Source organism: Schistocerca piceifrons, chromosome 1 (genome assembly GCF_021461385.2).
Source record: "Schistocerca piceifrons isolate TAMUIC-IGC-003096 chromosome 1, iqSchPice1.1, whole genome shotgun sequence".
In the NCBI taxonomy this organism is placed as follows: Eukaryota; Metazoa; Arthropoda; class Insecta; order Orthoptera; family Acrididae; genus Schistocerca; species Schistocerca piceifrons.
Window position 1 is genome coordinate 462,552,211 of NC_060138.1, and position 20,454 is coordinate 462,572,664.

General features: G+C 40.9%; 1 protein-coding gene across 3 annotated transcripts in view; it reads right to left on the reverse strand.

Moving 5' to 3' along the window:
- Nucleotides 1-20,454, reverse strand: part of LOC124793911 (probable ATP-dependent RNA helicase DDX60) — a 251,769-nt gene that overhangs the window by 201,592 nt on the left and 29,723 nt on the right. For 2 of the 3 annotated variants that reach the window (XM_047258057.1, XM_047258056.1), the window contains exon 2: nt 11,119-11,215. The exons of the other annotated variant lie outside the window; for it this stretch is intronic. In XM_047258057.1, coding sequence (XP_047114013.1) covers nt 11,119-11,182 — 64 coding nt within the window. In that variant the 5' untranslated portion in view covers nt 11,183-11,215. The remainder of the gene's footprint in view (nt 1-11,118; nt 11,216-20,454) is intronic. 3 annotated transcript variants of the gene reach the window in all.

The window sequence follows — 20,454 nt, forward strand, 5'->3', positions numbered from 1 at the left end:
TGCTCTGTATGGCTGATACCATAACAGACACAGGTGAGATGGCATCCAGCACCCTGTCGGCCAATTCTGCCAAGGCATCTAACGACATCTCTGACTGCGTTGCGATAATCATCTTGATAGATGGAGGTAAGCAACTCCTCCATATTGTACGCAGCAGATGATCAGGTAAGCTACCAGCATCAATTTTACTTCTAAGATGCCACAGATACTGTGATGGTTTTTGGTTTCCAATATCTTCTTGAGTTAGTATCTGACGGATGCCCCCTTCTTGTGAGGCAGATACATGACAGATCAGTTCCACCTTCAACCATTCGTATGCATTCTCTTCAGGTGGTGCGACAATGGTATCTTGCACTTCTGCCACATACTGCTGCTCCAACTGGCTCACCACCAATGCAAAATTAGATGTGTCTGCGGTAACGCCTGAATAAAAAATAAAAAAATAAAAATAAAAATAAAAATAAAATAAAATAAAAAAAAAGCCTCTACCTGGACAAACCACAGTGCCAGATTTTGTGGCCAGAACAGCAGTAGCCTCATGGCTAGTCTAGATACTGCCAGGTTAGTAGCTGCTGGAGTCTCATTCATTCTTTACTGGTGTTACGAACATGCAGGCAGGCCAGATCGTGTCGCGGTCACCACTTTAGCCACAGTGTAAATGAATTAGGTCCTGTGACTCTGCCACACCAGCTACAGAAATGATGCATATATCAGAATATTTTAAAATAAATGACATAACTTTATTTTTGTGTGCGCCACTAAAATACAGAGCTCACGATTCTAGTAATGTTCAACAGTCTAATCAATGTGAGTGAGCTCCTCATTGCTAGCATTCCTAAACACATATGAAAGGAACACACACTAGAGAAAGAGAGAGAAAAAATAGAATAATAAACATACAAAAGTAACAAAAACATGGAATAAATAACCCATGTGTCGCATGAATAAACCCAGCGGCTCTGGCTGCGCGTGGAGCTACTGACGTACATGCGAAAATTTGACACACACACACACACACACACACACACACACACAGTAGGCAGCTGAGGTTTGCTAAATTTGTATCTGGGAAGCAGATGAACATTTGTAAAGAATTTACTGAGTCTGATGGTAATATGAAGATGTATAATGATCTCATGGGTTCATGGTAGAACATGTCTTGACACAATTAAACTAGTAAAACAGTTAATTACAAGAAATGTTTGGGAAAATGTGCTGTTGCTGACCAATAAATTTTTACACAGTACTCTAATAAACACTCAGACAGATAAAACGCCATGTGGAATGTTGGGTTTATGGCTTATCAGCTTATGATTAGGATCCTACTGCAGAATCTGAACGTGCAATAACAATAAACAAGGCTTAAGGTCATAAGAGGGGGAACAAGAGATGGATTAGGGGTGGGAGGCAAGAGACATAGAAAGTGGAAAGGAGGAGATGGACAGAGAGAGGAGCAGCAGGAAATGGAGAGATAAGGGGAGGACGAGAGGGACATAGAAAGACAGAGGAGGTGATGGACAGAGAGAATGGGAGAGAGAGGGGACAGGGGGGGATGGAGAGAGAGAGAGAGAGAGAGAAGGAGGTGATGGGCAGATATAGGGGGAAGGGGGAGATGGGCAAAGAGAGGGGGAGAGAAGGAGATTAGGACATTAGAAATGTTTGCTTTCTCTTTTCCATTTCACCAGACTATGCCACAGCAATGTGTGGTCTGGAACAGCTAGTTGTGTCGTGAGCATTTGAAACGGCTGTTGGATTACACTTAGAGTTTTTGTGCACTAAGTTGTAAAAATGTAAATATGGTATAAGAATATTTTTCAACACAGTTCTGTTTCTTTACATATTTTAAACCATGACTGAGTCACGGAACATCAAAAGCTTGATCTGTGGCACTTCACATTCAACATATTTTAGTTCATCCTATGTAAACACAGGCTGTTGTAAAATAAGACTTATATCTTTTCTATATGGCAAAATGATTATTGTAATTTAAGATACATGATTTTTGTAATGATAGCTTTTATATGGAGACTATTTGTAATATTTGTCATTTATTGTTATTGTATGAGATGAAAATTTACCAAGTTATTGCCATGATAGGCAGGACTTCGTCATTTCATATGCAAATGTCATGCTTGAAAACACACAAATTATGTTAGCCAAAGGAGCCAAGTTACTCCAAGTCTTCCGCAACTAATGAAGAACTCTCAAAGGCCAAGAAAAATCTCATCAGAAAGTGTGATAATTCTTTGTCAGAAGATGAGCTTGATGTAACGAAATTGCCAGAGACTTTGGAAACAGATGAAAGTGATTTTGATCCTTCAGATGGTACAGTTGTCAAAGATTTGCTGCTCATTAACTACAAGTGTCAAATAATCATTTTCCAAATGGCTTTGTTACGGCCAAAATAGTTGGGGGTAAAAGAGGGAAGCAAACTTTCCACAATGTTTGTATTATTAAAAAAGTTGCAACAATGAAGTAATGAGGCTTCACTCCACTGATTCAATGAAAATTACATTTGTGCCAAAAGAATGTGATATATTCACTGCCCCATTCTGTGACATGATTGGCAAGCTGCTTCCACCAAGCTACGGGCTGACTGGACATAGAATCCTGTACAAATTTCCAGGGAGGATTAGAGTAAAAGAAGTTTAAGGCTTTTTGTCAGTAAAAGTTTTTTGTAGTGTGTTTTGAATAAAGGATTGATAATTACATTCATAGAAATGGGTGTTCCATTAGCTTATCAGAATTTTACAAAACATTCAGCTGTCAATGGAGGTCACTGAGATGCCTTTACAGGGGTCATAATCATATTGCACTACACTAACATCTATCCCAAGACCATTCTGCAAGGGTTTGATTATAAAGCAAATTTGAGGGGTCAATGTAGCCTCGCATCATGGGGTGGCATTGACCCCTTTAGATATATATATATATTTTTTTCCCCCTACTAACCTATGAAAATCATAATATACACAGTGCACTACGGATGCTTGTATAGAAAAAATGTACAGTAATAAATATCACCATTAACAGAAATTGATATATGCATGAGATATTCTACAAAAACATCAAGAAAGTGGTCAATCTTCCGCCAAATGACAGTATAAACCAAATGTAACACTGTCTGAAATGATCCTTTGCAGAATCCATATATGAAACAGTAATAGTAATAGAGCCAATTGTAAAGCCACCGGATTCATGTTGGGACCAAAAGTTATACTGTAACTGTAAAGTAATTAACTGAAATAATTAAAGTATTGTTATCTATGCATACTTCATAAAATTTTAAATGTTGCCACTACAGTTGGTTACATTTTGACCTCTATCATTACAAAGAGTAATAATTTCTATAACAGGGTAGTTAAAGAAGCTACACAGGTCAAAATATCTGCTGATGTGATAATTAAAAATGGTAATTTGCAGCTAAATACATCATGGGACCTGCCCATCAGGAAGTTAAAGCAAGTGCTGCATATGTGGATAAGAAACATTGTCTTATGTAATGGCAAACAGAGCACCAGTAATTTCACAGTCAATACCACAGCTGTATAAGGATGAGGGCATCAATCATAAGGGGAACACTCGGCCAAAAAATTGTGTAATGTATAACCACTTGAAAACCCATTAAGATTTTATTCAGTCGTATCACTGTGAGGAAGGTTAGATTATTGTTTTTCCAATCTAACTAAGATCAAGATCAGGCATAAATAACATTCAGTGTTCAGCTGACATTACACAAGAGAATCCAAGCTTCCCTTTGTGATTACACCTCATTGGGCCTGATTTGATTTGTGTGTTACACTTCCAACTCTGTGGGGAGTGGCTTTGTTTCCATCTTGTCATGGGGACGAATATCATCTAGGACACTTGATTATCCTCAACAATGTTACGTGACCTGCTTGTGATTGCATTCTACTGCCATCAATGCTCTTCAGTATCTTTCTGTTTCATGGTGTATATAATTACAGACAGTTCCTATCTATTGACTGTACAATGTGTAACACAATTAAGGGATACATTTTTTGGAACCCTGTAACTGTCTCCCACTGTGATGCAGATGTTTCACATTTGACTCAGAAGTGCCTACAGCCTTCCTCTGTAAAGGTGCAAAAGTGTGGCACCCTGTAACATCACCCCTGTTACATCACTCTTGGGCTCAACAACACATCAAACATCAAGGTGTCAACGTGTCAAAACAAGTGAAAAAAATGCCAGAGCTCAGTTCATGTGATGTGTAAGGTGGGTTAATGGTGTCACATGGCACCAAATTTCACCATAATTCTGTCCAGCTCCACCATGGATGTGTCACACAATGGGAAGGTCACGAACCTCCTCTTACCCACATTTCATCCCTTCTTCTAACGCCGTTGCGATGAAAGTCAGAAGTGCAACACCCAGCATTGAAATCTCATGGTTTTCTTAAAAGTGGCCACAAAAAACATTTCAGACACACCACTGCTCAGAACCAACATCAAAAGGGCTCAAGGGGTGATATAAAGGTTGTCAATGAAACTACCCCTTTCAATGGGCACTGATTCCCATATACTTTGCAGCAGAAAATAGCAGTTCGCAGTACAACGAGCAATAGATGGCATTCTTGACAATCTTTGATGCTGCTGATATTTTCAATTCTTCTCTAAGGACATTGTAGGGTTGCATCCACAATGAATGTGATTGCGTCATTTTGGAGAGCAGCATGACCATGGTATTTGACTCGTGTACAGGTTGCAACCACTAAGGACTGTTTACCATGCAACAAAAATTCAATGTGATCCAAAACAGCAAAAGGGTGCTTACGCATTTTCAGCCCTGCTACTGCACGGCCTTCTGTGGCATGATCACAAAGGCGTGTGACATTGATACGTGCATGAATAAAACAGCAAAGTACCTCTATGACATCCCAGTTTGGCAACACCATTGACGGCAACTGCCCACCTTTATTAAGAATTTTAAAAATGTACCTACACAGAGAAAACCTAAGAATTAGTCCTAGGCACCTGAGAACAGGCACACCCTTGAAATCCCTCCAATTCTATATGCCTGCCTGCTCACAGAAACCCCACAAAGAATGTCTGGTCAGAGGTGAGAAAGCTAGTGAGATCAACTAACCACATGATTCATCCATAATCAATTCCGGAACTGTGTACTTCATACAGCCATTTTATTGGTTATAAATTCTATGTGGTACTGATATTACCAAAGTACATAAAAACTCAGTTGCACAGAGGAAAAAAAAAATCACTCAATGGAATGGCATGCTCTTTCAGTTATGATGTATACCTACATCTACATAATACTCCGCAAGCCATTATATGATGTATGGTGGATGGTGAAGAGTACCTTGGGCCACTACTAGCCATATCCTTTCCAGTTCCACTCGCAAGCAAAGCAAGAGGAAAACAGCTCTCTATATCACTCTGTAGGAGCCATAATTTCTCTTATCTTCATGATCCTTAAGTAAAATGTAAATATAAAACCAAACTGGAATCCCATCCACACCTGGAGACTTACTTGTTTAAGCTATTTCAGTTGCTTCTCTATGCCCAGGGTGCCTATTATTATGCCCTCCATACAGGAGTCTGTGTGGTAGTCAAAACAATTATACACTGATAGAAAAAATCTTAACACCAAAAAATAATTAATATAGAGTAATGAAATTTTGGCAATCCATTTGTCTAGGTAACATATTTAAGTGATTAAAACTGCAATATCACAGGTTAATGTAAGTGTGAGACAAGCCACTGCAAATGCGAAATGCTGTTTCATTAGTAACTGGTGTAACCACCAGAATGTTGAATGCAGACGTGCATGCATTGTGTTGTACAGGTGCTGGGTGTCAATTTATGGGATGGAGTTCCATGACTATTGCACTTGGTCAGTCACTCAGGGATGGTTAATGCTAGCTCCGGATGATGCTAGAGTTGTCATCTGATGATGTCCCATATGTTCTCAACTGGAAACAGATCTCATGATTGAGAAGGCCAAAGCAACATGATGACACTGGGTAGAGAATTTTGTAATCCAACAGTGGTACATGGGTGAGTGTTATCCTGTTGAGAAACTCCCCCTGGAATGCTGTTCATGAATGGCATCAGCACACGCCGAATCATAAGACTGACATACAAATTTGCAATCAGTATATGTGGGGTAATCACGAGAGCATTCCTGCTGTCATACAAAACTGCACTCCAGACCATAACTCCAAATGTAGGTCCAGTGGTCCAGTGTGTCTAGCACACTGACACGTTTGTTGCAGGTGCTCAACTCGCATCCTTCTAGCCAACGTATAGGCCTCACTGGCACTGAGGCACAACCACAGCACAAAAGAAAAGAACAAAAAACATCCACCCTGGCTTCCAATGAGCTCTCACTTGATCACTGAATTCGTATATGGTGGTGGCTTGGGCTTAGTGGAATTTTTCACTACAGGGCATCTGGCTTCAAGATGACCTTGAAGTAATAGATTTGTAACAGTTCACTGTGTCACTATGACACCAACTGTAGCTCAAATTGCTGCTGCAGATGCACCAGAGCCATAGACCAAACATGATGGTCTTCCCTCTCAGTAGAGCCACGTGGCCATCCTGAGCCGAGTCTTCTTGTGACCAAACATTCTCATGACCGCCATTGTCAGCAGTCATGTACAGTGGCTACATTCCTGCCAAGTCTTTCCACAATATCACAGAAGGAACATCCAGCTTCTTGTGGCCCTATTACATGACCTCATTCAAACTCACGGTAATTTGGAGTCAGTGCAACGCACACTACAAGACATTTAGCTCAGAGCTGTCCTTGAATTAACTGCTTTGTAACAGTTTGTTGTGTCACTGTGGTGACAACTGCTGCTCAAATAGCTGTTGCAGATGCAAGATGGTGTCGGTTAATGTTAGTGATAACTATCATGGCAAAAATGCAATTAAAAGTGATGATAAGTATAAAGTGTGTGTTAAGGAGTTCAGTGCACAGAGTGTCAACGCTGGTTCCATGAGAAATGCTCAAAAGTGTTTGTAGAATTTGTAAAGAATGACTTTACTTGGACATGCTGCACCTGTGTCGAGGAAATACATGAACGAGAAATCATAAACAACATCAGAGACAAAGACGAAATAATAAAAGTGCTACAGAGTGATATCGATGCTTTAAACAATAGGTACATTGCTCTCAGTAAAAAATACAGCAACTTAGAAAAGAGACTATGTGTAAAAGAATCCCATCTGAATGACTTCCACACTTCAAGTATGGAAACATGGCACCGAGCAAAAAACATCATCTCGTCGAGTATTGTGCGCGAGAAAATCAAAATGGTAAGCAAAATGACTGTGACCAATAAATTAGCTGCACTGGATTTTGAAGAATGTCACAAAATACCATGGGGAAAAAAACTGTTTGGCACTCCACTGCTAATAGATGCAAAACGTCCGACTTGAAAGTGCAGCAGTGTCCGCAGAAACATGAGGTGAAATTATTTGGGGACAGCCACACACGAAACACCTCAAATCTAATGTCAATGCAGGCCGGGAACAGTGTAAGTATTTAGAGTGAAGTAAAACCAGGGGCAAATTTCGACACAGTTACTACTGGTATAAACAATGAATGCTCCAAACTCACAAAAAAGGACTGTGTAATACTGATTGACGGTGCAAACGATGTCAACAAAAACAATGCCAACAGATTCATCAAGAAACTGATCTTAGTAATACAATACTTACACTTCACCAATGTTACTGTAGCCACTCTACCACTCAGGTATGACCTGCCTGATTGGTCATGTGTCAATACAGAAATTAGGCAAACTAATGATAAACTGAGATATTTTTGTGCTAAATTTACAAATGTAAAATTATTAGATACTAGTGCCTACAAAAGGAACAGTTTCACTGGACATGGTGTGCACCTGAATCATCATAGCAAAAGAGAACTGATCACAAATATAAACCAAGTTACAGAAGATTTATTTATTTAGTGTATGGTGCTACACACATGGTTTACAAGCTACAGAAGAAATATTTTGGGGGAAAAAACCAACATTATTAAGCCTATAATTGTGCTGGGTGCTCCTTTACAGGGAAACTGCTGAAATGGACCAAATCTTATGGGGTTTGTTCCAAAAATAGTGACAAGCTTCCTGAAGAGGAAATTAAAACACACAAAAGTAAAAATCAATATTTTAATGGCTCAGAGAGGGAACAAAATAGATGTAAAGTAGACCCACTTACCACCCTGCAAGTCAACATTTGCAGCATTAAGAACAGGCTGTTAGAGTTGGAACATTTTTGTAAAAAAAAAAAAATTGTGATTTACTGTGTGTCTCATAGCATTGAATAACAGAATATAAAGTAGATTTGTTCATACCTGGCAAGTACATTCTGGTGGCTATAATGTGTAGAAGTGAAAGAAAAAATGAAGGGGCCGCAATATTTATCAGACAATATATACAATTCTCTAAAATAGATGTAAGTTCATACTCTTCACAATTAAATAGCCAATTTACTTGTATAAGACTGATAGACCAAAATATTGTTATTTTTAGCTTCTAAAGGTCTCCAAACAGTGATGTTAACTTATTTTTCCAGAAATTTGAACAGCTGATGAGAAAAATCTTAAAGCTCAAAACAAATGTAGCAATATGTGGTGATGTCAACATTGACTTGCAAGACACAAAGGAACTCAACACAGAAACATTCTTAAACCTACTCAGATTACTAAATCTATATTATACCAACAATAGCCTGACATGTGGAAATGCCTGTTTGGACAATATTATAGTTAATTTTTCAAGAGACTTACATAGTGTAAGCATTGCAGATGACTGTTTTGCGGATCACGATCCTCTACTCCTAACATACCAGTGCACACAGTCAGGTAAGGATTATAAGGTTACAAATAAGAAGACAAGCTTGACATGGGTTAGAGGTCAGAAAGAGTAATAAGTTATTCAGACTCCCTCAGAAAGATAAACTGGTACTTTGTTTATGAATATGACACAGATCTCTCAACTGTTGAAACTCTATTTCATAATTTCCATAAGATATATACTGACTTACGGCACTCTTGCTCACCAATGAAAAGTATCAGTACTAAACCAAATAGAAAAGGTAAAAAGCTTAAATGGTACACTGATGACCTTGCTAGTATCCAGGAAAAGATGCTTTCACTGTACAAAACACACAAAAACGATGGTAAATGTGGAACAGAACAAAATGATACTTATTATACAGACTACCTGAAATGTAAAAAACATTACGAAGCCAACCTTAAACTTGCTAAACAAGCTGCCTATGAAAATTACATAGAAGGAGCCCCAAACAAATTCAAGGCTGCTTGGGATATTATAAAATGAGAAATACTTCTAACCGAACACAAGATGTTCTACTTGAGCCAGAAGAGCTCAATAAATATTTTACAACTGCAGTAAATGAATTACAGTCACAAATTAAACAGTCAGACATACTAGCGGTTGATATACTTTCTGATCAGCTACATAAAGTTGCACCCACATATATAATAAATATTGTTAGAAAATGTTCAAACTCAAAAAGCATGGACCACTATTGGGTATCTAACTACACAATAAAAAGGACAATACACTTCATTTGCAATCCTCTTGCTTTTTTGCAGAAGTTGGAGTTTTCCCTGATCAGCTAAAAATTTCCAATGTTATACCTATATACAAAAAGGGTAAAAAACACCTCCCTGACAACTATAGATCAGTGTCTACTGTACCAACCTTTTCCAAAATATCTGAAGCATTTTTCCACAAACAGCTAACCAACTATTTTGAAAAGCATGAACTTCTCTGTAACAGACAGCATGGTTTTCGACAAGGGAAAAATATCACCTCTGCAGTCCTTGAAATAGTTATCAGACATTAACTGGATTTGAAAATAAACAAACAGTCTCACTTGAACTTTGTGATCTGAGTATGGCTTATCCCCTTTGACATCCTACTCACCAAACTAAAAGTATTATGGTATAAATAACACACAGTTAGAAATAATCAACTCTTATCTAAATAACAGGAGACAAATTGTGTCAATTCAAAATAGACACTCTTCTATGTATAGTGTCACATCTGGTATACCTCAGGACTCTCTCCTGGGTCCTTTCTTCTTCATTGTTGAAATTAATGATTTGTCATCTTATGTTGGGCCTGAGTCAGTTATCTGCTAAATGAATGATTAAGGTTTAATCAGCACAGATTGAGATTTATCAAAGCTACACAATAAATTACAGAACACACTCACCTTAACACTAAACTAGTTCTCAGCTAACAAACTTCTATGTAATCCGGAGAAAACTCAGCATCTGCAGTTGGGACTGGCTAAAGAGGCAGAACCAAAATCTGTAAAATTGCTTGGAATACACGTTGATTCCAAACTTAACTGGCAACCCCATATCAATCAGGTCTGAAAAAAGTTATTAAGGGTGTCCTATCTCATCTGGAAACCGTCTGGTCTAGTGAGTAACAGAACAGCTTACTTTGGATTTTTTCAGTCTCATATATCTTATGCGCTGTTACTATGGGGCCGCTAATGTCATGTCAGTGATTTACTACTGAAGCAGACAAAGGTGCTATGAATAATGTGCAAGGTTGGCCCAAGGGAACACTGTCGTCTCTTATTCATCAAAATGAAAATAATGACAGTGATATATCTTTATATTTATGCATCACTGATATATGCTAAACAGAACAGAACAAAATAAAACACCAGAGAGAATGTACACTTTCATGACACCAGAAACAAAGAGGGTACAGACATTCCTAGACATAGGCTGACAAAAACAGGCAACTCTCACAAAGTGAACTGTTTGAAATTATTTAACAGATTACCACTTACTGCACTCAATACACTTTTCAATAATTTTAAAAGTAGACTGCACAAACAGTTAACAGACAATCCATACTACAGTCTTACAGAAATCTTGGAGACTTTTAACATAGAAATTGAGTTTAAAGTCTATGACTGCAATACTGTACAATTGATTAATGCAGCATAAATAATTTGTACTTGTAATGTAAACACTAACTAATATAGTAACTTCTTATGTATCTTGACATCATTATAAAGCCTATTTCACTACATGTGGTCAATGGCAAATAAAGATAAAGGGACGTACAATTGCCAGAGCCATCCACCGAACACAATGGTAGTGCCACATGGCGTCCAGAGTCATCTTCCATTGCCAGCAGTGGCTAAATTCCCATCAAGTCTTCCTGCAACATTGCAAAAGAAACATCCAGCTTCTCATAGCCCTATTACACGACCTCATTCAAATGCAGAGAGGTGTTGAGAATGGCATCTTTGTTCCCATAAAGGCATTCTTGATTAACATCAACTCAACATGACCAGTGTCAAAGGTAACTATTGCTCACGAATATTATAGCATATATTTAAAGCAAACCTGATTGCATCCTCATAGTGGCACTACTACTGCCACTCTTATGCAACTGGAGCAAAATTTTAACAGACATCATCTTTCAGATGTCGAAACATGCATACCAATTTTCACACACGTCACAGAACCCCTCCTTGGCGTTGCAATTATCTTTTCGTCAGGTATGCCTGAATGACCATCATGAGTGAACAATTTTTTTAAACACTTCAGCTTATTTGCATCTGACGTACAAGCTGCTCTGCAAAGCATGTTGATTAAGCAGGCCAATACCACTCCAACACAATATACCTTTAATGTAGGGGACCCTACATGTTGGGACTGGGAAAACTGTATCACGTAAGTTGCCCTGCAAAGCAGGTTGATTTGACAGGCCGATACTGTTCCTAGACAAATGTCTGTCGTGCAGGGCAGCCTATACGCTAGGAAGGGAAAAAAAAAGTTTTTGCCCATATCTCTGAGACTACTGGTGCTCTGAGATTATAAACCCCACAGTGCTGATACTCTTTACGACTGCTGTTTCTGCTCCAAATCTGTCTGAAATTGTTGGGAAGATATCCCAAACATATGTACACTCTGCTTTCTGTATATATAACAGATATATACTTGTACCATTCTCTTCTTCCAACTTATGCAATTACTTACCATTGTCCTACAAGTACTGCCATTAATAATGTATGTTACACATATGTGAGACATACAACGGAAAGCTGAAGATTCAAAGGAGTACTTATTACTGGAGAGAATAAACAGAAATCCAGGCTGTTTAAAAAAAACTCTAAGTTTATCATTTGACAAGACATATGAAACAGAGCAGAGCAGAGCATACTATTACCTGTTTAGTATGCACTGCAAGCAATAACATTCATGATTAAGTGTGTCAGCTTGCTGTGAAGATTATCATGTTAACCAATTGTCAGGAGAGCATACACCATCATTGAAAATAATGACTAAAAGTGAATGCAAGGTGTTACAACGTGCTGAGAAACAAGAATGTGTGAAATACGAGGGGGTACCCAAAGAAAACTGGAACAACATTGCCGTGGGTGTGTAGTACACATTTCTGCCACTAAGTGTGTATAACACAACTCATTGCCAGTTCAATGCGACCTGTGTTGTTGACCTGGCTTGTTCTGTTCATCTGCAGTGATAGTTTTTGATAGTGCTGTTTGTTCTTGTTTCATTTTTTATGGTGGCAAGTTTAAGTGAATATGTGCAGCTATGAAATGTTGTTTTCTGCTCACTAAAAATGCTGCTGAAACTGTTTCAATGTTGAAAATAGCTTACCAAGCTCAAGTACACTCAAGTGTACGAATGGCTTGCTCAATTTAAAAATGGTGATATGTCGACTAATGACAAACCTCGTCCTGGACGTCCATCAACAGCCTGAATCGACGAAAATACTGAAAAAAAAAATTGAAAGCTACCACTGGCTGACAGCTGATCAACTATCCAAGATTTTGACATGTTCCACATCCACGAGGATCTCTTCAATACAGACCTATGGAATGAAAAACTAATCTAACCTAATCTAATCTAAGATTAGTGGCTTATCTTGTAGTTCAGTTCAGAACCGATTTGTGACAGACAGGAGAGTGGTTCTTCCACCACAACACAACTGACACACAGCCATCTCTGTTGACAGTTTTTGGCTAAAAATGGCACGGTTCTGCTGCCCCACGCACCTTACTCACCTGACCTCTTTCCGTGTGACTTTTTCTTATTTCCATACACGAAAAGGGGCATGAAAGGGCACTGAATTGTTAACATTGAAGAAGTCAAGAAAAAAACAAGGCAGGAGTTATAAGCCATTTCTAAAGATGACTACAAAAAATGTTTCAAAGAGTGGAAGCACCAGTGGGGCAAATGTGTTAGTTGTAACAGAGAGTATTTTGAAGGGGATAAGGCTTTTTTGTAAACGATTTGAAAATACATGGTTTTTAAAAGATAATTCCAGTTGGTTTTTTTGGGTGCCCCCTCATACAGTGCATGGTGCAGTGTATTATTCTAATACAGTGCACTGTATTATTCCAATACAGTCAACAAGGAGAAGAAAGAGCAGCCAAAGTGCTTAATTTAAATGTACCATGAGAAACCAATATATATGTCCTATATGGTAGATATCTATGCAGTGAACAGTAGAAGCAAATCCATGGAAACATTTCTCCTCCTCTCTCTCTCTCTCTCTCTCTCTCTCTCTCTCTCTCTCTCGCTCTCTCTTTTGTTTGTTTTTTTGCATAAAATTGCTCTCTATGAGTAAGAAAGAAACAACTACAGTAATTTTGCCACTTTGTATGACAGAACATAGTACCTAGTTTGAACTTCTAGTGGACGTATTAACTACAACTTCAGTACATCTATTCCTTTGTGAAATTTGTCATAAGTAGGATACACCTCTTTGAAATCAACAGCTCCACTGATGGAATAATACTAGGAACTAGGATGATCTTCAGAATTATAATGTAATAATAATTATATTGGTTTGTTACTCCAATTACCACAATTTCTGTTAAAATAACTCCACGACACCAAAACACCATGTGATATGCTCTCACTGCAATACACAACACAAAACACAGAGTAATGCAAAAAACTTACTGTTACATGGTGGTAAGAAATTAAACGAAATTCAATTATTCTTTAAGAAAAACTCTAAAGACCACAGATCCCTTATACTAAAACAGGAAATATAGCTAAACACCTCCAAAATTTTGTTAGTAGAATTAATGTTAATCTTGTATAATTGCCTATATCAAAGAATATGACTTCAACTCATGTTCATTGCAGAAATGTTGTCTATGTAATTAAAGCTTGTAAAGTGTTTCTGTTATCATAATGTTTGGTTGCAATAGAGTAATATAAGAAGTACCCTGTACACTTGGTATGTGATCAGTTTTGCAATTATATATACTATTGTGTGTCTCCAAAGAGTCATCAAGCATTTTCCTTGGTGTTTTGACAGATATTTGCAATTTCTGTCTTTGCATTGTGTAGCTACGTCAGCCCAAACAAATACTACTCAGTCACATCTTTCCTATGACACCCAGTGTCAACTGAAAGAGCCAGTTTGTTTCCTATTACAAACCAAATTATTTTTAAAGCAGAAACTTATGCACCCACATTAGTCAAATGCAATATTTGTTTTATTAGTGTATATTAACAGGCACAGCAAAACACTAAGTGTAACCAGTATTCTACCAGTAATAGCTCTGTTCTCATCCACGTTGACTTACCATCATGCAGCAATACTGCTCAGTCATTGCTGAAGTACTCTTTGTTCTTTGTGTTTTACTGTCCATATTAGGACATATTCATAAAAGAAACCTCACAGTTCACTACTTTGGGACAGTTCTATCCAACAGACATGTAAAATTCATCTTTAAAAGTAATTTTGTTTGTAACAGAAAAGAAACAGACACCACCCACTGACAATCGGTGTTGCATGAAAGATGTGATGAGCAGTATTTGTATGGGCTGACTCCAGGTACAAAACAGCAAACACGAAATTTCAAATATTTGGCAAGACAACAGAGAAAATGTGGATGATGAATCTTATGAATGATGCCATATATATAACTTGTTTACAGGCAATAAGTGGTATGTGTACCACTTTTGGTGGAAATCAGTCCAGTAGTTTAGGGGATGTTGAACATACATGCATTTTCATAATACAAATATACGAAAAATGCACGTATGTGTGTATGCTCCTCATCTCCTCCTAAACCACTGGATTGGTTGGTTAGTTTGGGATATAAAGGGACCAAACTACAGGGTCATCAGTCCCTTTTACCTGATGCAAGCAAGGCTCAAGGTACAAAAACACCCAACACCAGACCTAAAAAGAAAACAAATGGAACGAACAAAAAACGGGGAAAACATACACCACAAGGAAAAGTAGAAGGCGGAATTAAAACCATAGAGCATATGGTCTGGGCTGGCTGATCACAATAATAAAATAGGATGAGCCTGCCACTTTGCAGCACATTAAAATGACCACCCCAAAAACACAAGGTGAGATGAACACATGTAGGGAAAAAGACGAGCACCAAGGCAAACAAATACAAAGAAAGTGTGACAGAGTTAAAATGCAGGGAGGCTGGCAACCTCAGAGAGAAGGCTAAATGCCCACTCTTAGATGGTACAATAAAAAAACTCCTCACAAATAAAACGTAAAACTAAATCTGCTGTTGAGGCATTGTCACCCAACACCGAAGGCAGCGTGCTGGAAAAGTTAGAAGTCCACCCCAGAGCGACTGGTGGGTAGTCCAGCAAGATGTGGACGACAGTCATATGTGAGCCACAGTGAAACCAAGGTGGGTCCTAGCGATGGAGGAGGTAGCCATGTGTTAGCCACATATGGCCAATGTGGAGCCGTCAGAGAACCGAGTCCCTGTGAGAGGCTCACATGAAGGTCTTCCACACATTCGTAGTTTCCTTAAGGGCACGCAGTTTGTTGTACATACTGAGATTATGCCATTCCGTCTCCCAAAGCTGAAAAACCTTGCGATGTAATAATGATCGCAAGGTCAGTTACAGGGATGCCGATCTCCAGAAGCGGTTTCTGTGTCACTTGTTTGGTCAGCAAGTTCATTTCCTGGGATTCCGATGTGGCCAGGGGTCCACACAAACACCACGGAACAATTGGACCATTCCAGGGCATAGATGGACTCCTGGATGGTTGCTACCAAAGAATAGCGGGGGTAGAACTGGTCAATAGCTTGTAGGTTGCTCCAGAAGTCAGTACAGAGAAGGAACGACTCACCAGAGCATGAGCGGATGTGCTCAAGAGCATGAGAAATGGCCGACAGTTCTTCAGTGAAAACACTGCAGCCATCTGGCAAGAAGTGCTGTTCAATATGTCCTCCATGGACATACGTGAAGAAATGTGACCATCAGCCATCTAGCTGTCAGAGTAAACCACTTCATGGTCCCGGTACACGTCAAGAATCGAGAGGAGGTGACAGCAGAGAGTTGTGGGGTTTACTGAGTCCTTTGGACCATGTGAAAGGTCCAGGTGAAGCTTCAGCCTAGGTGCACACCATGGAGGTGTACGCAAATGGACCTCGAGTATAGGTGGTAAAGGCAAGGACTCCGCTTCAGACAGAAGAGATTGGAAGCGAACTGCAATCTTAAGCCCTGACCTGGGCCTCCAATGCGGGAGATGAACCGCTGTGGATGCGAAATGGAGATGGTAATTCAGATGCTCAGGAGAACTATGAATGTGAGCAACATAGCTAGCAAGCAGTTGTGCATGCCTAACCTTCAATGGAGGGACTCTGGCCTCGACCAGGACGCTGGTCACCAGACTCATCCTAAAAGCTCCTGTTTCCAGTTGAATGCCACAGTGGTGCACTGGGTTGAGTAAACGCAATGCTGAGGGTGCTGCCGAACCATAAACCAGACTCCCACAGTCAAGGCAGGATTGAACAAGGACTCTGTAGAGCTGCAGCAGCGTAGGGCGATATGCACCCCAGTTGGTGTTGCTTAGGCAGCAGAAAGCATTGAGGTGCTGCCAGCACTTCCGCTTCAGCTGACAGAGATGAGGAAGCCACCAGTACTAAGAGACAATGTGTCTCCACTACAGTGAGTGGATCGTCATTAAGGTAAAGTTCTGGTTCCAGATAAACGGTACGATGCCAACACAAGTGTACGAAACATGACTTTGCGGCTGAAAACTAGAAGCTGCAGGCTAGAGCCCATGACTGTATCATGTGTATGGCTTTCTGTAGACACCACTCGTCAACATCAGTACCGGAGGAGCAGTACAAAATGCAGAAGTCATCTGCATACAGAGAAGATGATACTGACAGCCTGACAGCTGCTGCTAGACTGTTAATGGCCATTAAAAATAGAGATACACTCAATACAGAGTGCTGCAGTACCCAATTCTCCTGGATATGGGGGGAACTATGGGAGGCACTGACTTGGATATGGAAAGTACGGAGCAATAGGAAATTTTCGATAAAAATCGGGAGCAGGCACTGGAGATCCCACTCCAACATGTGGTAAGGATATGATGTCCCCAGGTCGTGTCGTAAGCTTTTCGTAAATCCAAAAGGACAGCAACTAGGTGTCGGCATCTGGAAAACGCTGTTTGGATGGCAGACTCAAGGGAAACTAGATTGTAAGTGGTAGAGCAACCCTGGCAGAATCCACCCTGGCATGGAGCCAGTATGCCACGTGACTCCAGAACCCAACACAACTGCCAACTTACCATATGTTCTAACAGCTTACAAAGAACATTGGTGAGGCTCACGGGCCGATAGCTGTCCACATCAAGAGGGTTTTTACTGGGTTTGAGCACTGGAATGATGGTGCTCTTCCATTACTGTGATGGAAAGCTGCCATAACACTAGATCTAGTTGAAGATGACTAGGAGACGTCGCTTGTAGTCAGACGAGAGATGTTTGATCATCAGACTGTGGGTCCGATCTGGCCCAGGAGCTGTGTCGGGGCAATGTGCAAGGATGCTGAGGAGCTCCCACTCTGTAAATGGAACATTATAAGGTTCACTGTGATGTTCAGTGAACGAGAGGGCTTTCCTTTGCATCTGCCCTTTGAGGGTGCGAAATGCTGGGGGATAATTCTCTACCGCAGAAGCTCGAGCACAGTGCTCAGCAAAGTGCTCGGCAACTTCGTTTGCATCGGTAGATAACATGCCATTGATGTTGAGCCAGTAACACATGTTGGGGTCTGCTACCCACAAACATGTTTGATCTTCGTCCAGATTTGGGAAGGTGACATGTGGCACTGAATGGCTGAGACATACTTCTCCCAACACGCCTGTTTCCATCTTTTTATAAGCTGGCAAACGTGGTCAGGGAGCCATTTAAAAGCTATTAGGTGTTCTAGGGAAGGGTGCCACTTACGTCGCTGTAGAGCTTGTCAACGCTCTTTAATGGCCTCAGTGATTTCTGGCGACCACTAATGTACTGACTTTTGCCGGGGGCACCCTAAAGAACAAGCGATTGTGTTTTCCGCCACAGAAACAATCGTTCTAGTGACCTGCTGAACTACCATACTGATGTTACCATGTGGGGGAGATTCAACAATGACAGCAGAGGTGAAGGCTTCCCAGTCTGCCTTGTTTAAAGCCCATCTTGGTAGACGTCCAGGAGAATGGCACTGGGGGAGTGACAGGAAGATGGGAAAGTGGTCACTACCACACAAATCATTGTGGGCTCTCCAGTGGACAGATGGGGGAAGTCCTGGGTTGCAGAGGGATAAATTAATGGCCAAGTAAGAGCCATGAGCCACATTGAAATGTGTGGGGGCCCCAGTATTTAAGAGGCAAAGGTCGCATTTAGAAAGGAAAGTTTTGACATCTCTACCTTGGCCAGTGAGCACAGTGCCACCCCACAAGGGGTTATGGGCATTAAAATCTCTCAAAAGTAGGAAAGGTTTAGGGAGTTGATGAATCAGTGCAGCCAATGCATTCAGGGGTACTGCACCATCTGGAGGAAGATATACATGCAGACAGTTATTTCCTGTGTCGCCCTTATCTTGACAGCCACAGCTTCAAGAGGGGTTTAAGGGGCCACAGGTTCACTGCATACTGAGTACAGGACATAGACACAAACCCCACCTAACACACTATTATAGTCACTACAGTTCTTGTAATACCCTCAATAGCCAAGAAGGGGAGGGGTCCGCATTCCCGGGAACCAGGTTTCCTGGAGGGCAATGCAGAAAGCACGTTGAAGTTTAACAGTTGCTGTAGCTCAGCCAGGTGGTGGAAAAAACTGCAGCAGTCGCACTGGAGGATGATGATGTTTTAAGGCTGACTAGACATGAAGCATGCAAGGGGGCAGGCTATGCCTCAGGGTCACCTGCTGCCACTGATTGAATATTTGTATCCATTACTATTGGATGAGGCATCAGTGAGATCCAGGTCCTCAGGGGACATTGAAATCTCCACCTAATCCACAGGTGCAGAATTGGTAGGGAGTTGTGGTGTTGGGGCCACCAGAAGGTCCTTTTTCTTAGCAGACTTCTTTGTTTGCTTGCCCATTCACTTTTCTTTAGCGACCAGCTGGGAGGACTTCTCTGAAGTAGCTTCAGGCACGGAGGAAGACCATGAAGCCCTTCGTCCAGCAGCTTTTGGCTCCTTTAGCACTGGCGAGTGTCCGCTGTGGCAACAGTGGGCACCTTGGGAGAGAGGGTCCCAAAAGACCCCTTCTGCACGAGAGGAGATGGAGGAGGCTGTTGCTTCTCCAGCAGGGGAGGGGGGGTGGGAGGGGAGGGGGGAGTGGGGAGGTCCCTGCATTTGGGGGTCCTTGCTCCTGATGTAGGTACTTTGGGAGCAACAGAAGGAGATTTTCCCCCCTGCCAATAAGGGGCAGATGTATTCTGGAGGCCCAGAGGGACCACTGTTCATGGCACAGTGTGTGGTACGACTGGTACTTGTGATGGCGATGGTAAAATGCAGCTGCAACCTATGAGGACATCAACCGAATGGGGTGTAATTGTTCAAATTTACATTTAACCTGTTGGTAAGTCAACTGGTCCAGGGTCCTGTACTCCATGATTTTCTGCTCCTTTTGGAGTACGGTGCAGTCTGGTGAGCAGGGGAAGTGCTGCTCTCCGCAGCTGATACAAGTGGAAGAAGGCGCACACAGAGTATCTGGATGCAGTGCATGTCCACAGTCTCGACGAAGACATGTGCCTGAATTTACAGCACTTGTAGCACCACATAGGGGGAGAGAAGTATGGTTTAACATCACAGCGGTAAACGATCACCTTGACCTTTTCAGACAATGAATCACCCTCAAATGCCTAGAGGAAGTCACTGGTAGCAACCCTGTTGTCTTTGGGTCTCCTGCAACTGTGCCAGAATGAAATGAACACTCCGCCATCCTAGATTGGCATGGAGCTCATCATCAGACTGCAAGAGGACGTCACGATGGAAAGTAATCCCCTGGACCACGCTGAGGCTTTCATGGGGGGTGACGGAAACAGGTATATAACCCAGCCAGTAATGTGCAGGATTGCGTTGGGGATGTTGTCTGAATGAAGACTGCACCGCTTCTCATCTTGGACTGCGCTGTCGCTTCCCCAAAC